Here is a 4,047-nt window from a genome sequence, read left to right on the forward strand (position 1 = left end):
CCGCCTATGAAAAATGAACGTTTCTGCCAGCCGCGGTATCTACTCCGAACCATCCTGTGAGATCGTTCCGCGTCAGATACTTTTGCGCGCAATTCGCGACACGCTGCTTGCGGCTAGTCGCTTCTATTCTTCCCGACCGTCGCCGATTTTCCGATCGTTGGCGAGAATCGGTGTATGTAGGTGCGGAATATTCCCGCGACCCCTCTTTGAAACCGCGTCCAAGGAGAATAATCGAGTCTTCGAGACACGATAAGTTACGCAAATGCAGGCTGTTTGGCCCGTTCCATCGCCTCTCGCGCACCTTTATCTTCCCCTCTGCTAGATTTATCGCGGCAACGTCACTACGTATTAGCCGCTGGTATCTCGTGACTCGTAGCCACGCTCGCTCGCGACCACGCGCGGCCCCGCACAGATCGCGAGAAGGTGAACTTCATTCGGCTGCAGTCGGCCGAGAACCAGTTCTCGAAACGTGGCAGCATTCTAGATACAGTCTAATCGACACTTGTAGCGACCAGAGCTTGGTCATCGAGTTTCATTCGAGCGTTTCCTCCCTTCCTTCGAGATCGATGAATCTCGAGATCGGAGCCGGGGGACCGGCCGAAGAGTCACCGTTTCGCGAGAAAAGACGCTCATTTTGTTCGCATGAAAAGCGTTCGCGTTATTTCTCGTACTAATATTCGTCATATCCATGATCCAGTATCGGATATATTACACTGGAAACGTCTTTTCTCGTGACGTAATCGAACAACTTACGACGAGAGTCGTAAGCTCGACGATCGGGGTAAGACATTACCTCGATGACAGGTGTCTCTAACCACAGTAACTCTCTACCACTGTACAGCTCCAGGCCAGGAAGACCACCGAAGAGAGCTTCCGTCGGTCTGAGTCTCGCAGCCAGCCACCTGGCCGCCGCGACCGGTCACCACCCCCAGCATTCTCTCAAGAAGCACCGAATGGACAACGGCGATTACTACGAGAACGGGCATTTGGGTAAGTCTCGTTACACTTCCTTTTGTTCAAACAGCCGCTCGTAAGCGTCACCGACGCTCGATCGATAGGCCCGCTCGACGGCTGCTTACGATTCTGGTTACGACCGTGCGAACGACTTTTTAGCCATTCGAGGCCTGTCCCGTGTCTCGGGTCTTCGAGACGTTCGTATTTCACGCCGCGTGTCGTGTCCTTTCTCTCGATAACGCCACGTTTTATGGAGACGCCGCGGATTTAGCGGCAACATTGTGCCACGATGTTGTCGGCTGGCTAGTCGTCCATTCGAACGTTGTTCAACGACCGTGAACAACGAGACTCGTTGAAAGGCCGCGAATGATTGAAGAGGAAACTTTTACAACGTGGAAAATGCGCATTTTTTGGATTAATCGAGTACGTTAGTGTGCGAGAGTCATATCGAAGATGACATCGTCGCAACGATCAACGTCGAGAGCGCGGAGAAAAGGGACGAAATCGTGGAATAGGTAAGCCACCCGTAGGTAAAGCGGTAAAATCGCGTAGATACGTAGCCCTGGTACCAGGGGCACGCACTTGATTACTGCCATCCGTATACGCGCCGGGCCACGGTGACCCTACCGATCAATTAATTAGGGGAATCAAACACACTTGGAGTGAGCAAATTAACTGCAACTGCACCGTCGTGTTGCGGCCTGTGGTGGCGGTTGCCGATGTCGATATTGCATCGATGTACTCGTACCTCCAACAGCTTCTCCTCGCCGTTCCTAAATCTTCTTATTGTTTAGATGCATCACCTCTCCGCTCGATCCTTGTCCTCTTCCTTTTCCACGATAATGGCAAAAGGTTGTAGCGCATGACGCTAATTAACGTTCTTAAATTATCGTAACGTTTCGCAAGAGCGGTTATTCGGTCTTCGAAAGCGGTAAACTCTAGGCAAAGTCGGATCGTAAAATCGCGTCGAGCCGCGTCGACGATCGCCGTTCGGAAATTGGTTAAGCAAATAATCGCGAATACGCCGGCCGTTCAATTTTACGGGCAAATACGTTTGACGGTGCAACGTTAATGAATTAATGCCACGCGGACGAGCGCAAGCACGAACGCAGTTGCAGAACTGTACGATCGCAGCCGGGGTAAACGTTGAAACGGCGAGCAATTAATTACGAGCCCGCGGTAATTGTATAATTGTTTTACGATTGAATCCCCTTTCTGGGTACGATTGATCGCCGCAGCTGCCGCGACCCGTTTCCTTTTAACTTTGTCGCCGCGCTCGTACCAAGGATGCGGCCCCCGCTTCGGACCGACACAACGTCGGACGATTCGCTTGTTACACAGCAGCCTCGTAAAATGGGAATCGTAAACATCCGTGTGCCGCGTATTCGTCGCGAGTCTTTAATCTCCGCCTGTTGTAAAAAGTTACGTAGTTTTTCTGCCGTTCAAGGAACTTGGATCCTTTCATTCCTGAATGTTCCAATCAACCACGGTTCGTTTTTTTTCCTTGTAGAAACGCGGGTAAAAAGCGCCCGGAACGTAGATACAGTTACATGATATAGTAAAAGTTACAAAAGTGTACGCGTTTAATCGTCGAACAAATGGAAAGTTATCGGAGACGCGATCGCACACCCAGAAGCACGCGTTCGTGCGACTTTTGAGCCGAGGATTATCTTCCGCGAACCATCCCTTATGATATCAATTTACCGCGAGAGGAGCGAGGATCCAGCGTGACGGGCTCTACGGTATCGGCGCTTCTTCGGCTCGTCGGGAAGAACGAAGGTCGCGAGTAAAGCTGAAAAAACAAAGAGACGAGAAGAGGAGAGAGCGTAAAAAAAGGTGGAAGCAAAGAGTATGGAGAAGAACGCAGGAAGAGAGAGTGCGAGGCGAAAGCAACACGTACCGGGAGAGCGGCGTGGCTCGCGTACAGGGGATTTTTTTCAATTTGGACCGGTAGGCGAGCGCCACTTGCCATAACGCAATTAATAAACTCAACGAGCGAGATCCGATCCCGATAGCGGCGGCGTAACATCCATTCGGGACGTAGCGGGCACAATGGCCGGCACAATGGCCGTGTATACGTGCACCCAACGCTCGGTACAGCCAGGACGGCCGATACGCATCTATGTTGTCTCTACAAAATTAAAACCCATGAGAAAAATAAATAGCCGGAAGGGAAGAGCAGGGTAGGAAGCGAGGAGTTCGAGATGCAGAGAGAGAGGGAGGGAGAGAGAGAGAGATGGGAAGAGAAAGAGAGCAAAGCGGTAACGCGAGCGGGGGTTGCTTGGCTTAGGTTAACGACGTGTGCGCGCCGCGTGTGCAGGAGAGAGCCTCTCTTTCTCCCTTTGGATGGATGGGAAGCCGCGTAGCTCGCGCCTTCTGGCCGGATTCGCGGCTTACGGTAGCTCGCTCTCTCCATTTGCCACGATCGTTTTTCGATGAAACTATTCCCGGAGCTGGAACTATTAGGCTAGGCTGCGTAATAAACTAATGACTATCGGCTAACGTCGAGCCGTTCGTGTGCGTTTCTGCCCTCGGTAATTATTTAATGCATCGATTACCGAAATAGCATTAATCAAATTGGCCGGCCGCTATTTATATTATATGACCTAATGCACGGCGAATCGTATATTAATGCGCAAACTAAGTAAATTATCCAAGCATCCGCGTTTACGCGGGGAACGTGAATTTCCCTTCTTCCACCTCGAGAGACCCTGAGTGATTCTGGTCGCGTGTATGCGAACGACCGGCACGAATCGGCGTTGCGCGGATCGACCGATTTCAGAGCGCGAATATATCGGTGGCACTTGGAAACGGCGAATCGTCGATAGTCGGTGGCGAAACACCGCGAGCAGACGAGTCGCGAATGGGTGCGAATCGGTGGAGGCAAGGGCGTACAGAGAGGAAGAGCGGTGGGTGTCCGGGCGGATACAAGAGAGGGGCGACGCCGAGTGGGTGGCGGGGTTGGTTCGGCCGGTCGCGGCTGCAACGACGCTGTACTGGCGAGCGAATGCTCATAAAAGCATTGATTAACTGTTGCCGGTCGTAGGTCAGCCAACGCGGCTGGCTCGTGTACCAATAAAACCCGGTTAATAG

At 52.1% G+C, this 4,047-nt stretch overlaps 1 protein-coding gene across 4 annotated transcripts in view; it reads left to right on the forward strand.

The window, feature by feature from the left end:
- Window positions 1-4,047, forward strand: part of LOC100741294 (dachshund homolog 1) — a 153,444-nt gene that overhangs the window by 57,973 nt on the left and 91,424 nt on the right. For 3 of the 4 annotated variants that reach the window (XM_012381326.2, XM_033318853.1, XM_033318851.1), the window contains exon 3: window positions 842-990. In XM_012381326.2, the coding sequence (XP_012236749.1) occupies window positions 842-990 (149 nt within the window). The remainder of the gene's footprint in view (window positions 1-841; window positions 991-4,047) is intronic. The other variant, XM_033318852.1, reaches the window with a different exon arrangement.

The sequence above is a fragment of the Bombus impatiens genome, unplaced genomic scaffold (assembly GCF_000188095.3).
Source record: "Bombus impatiens unplaced genomic scaffold, BIMP_2.2 scf_0129, whole genome shotgun sequence".
NCBI lineage: Eukaryota > Metazoa > Arthropoda > Insecta > Hymenoptera > Apidae > Bombus > Bombus impatiens.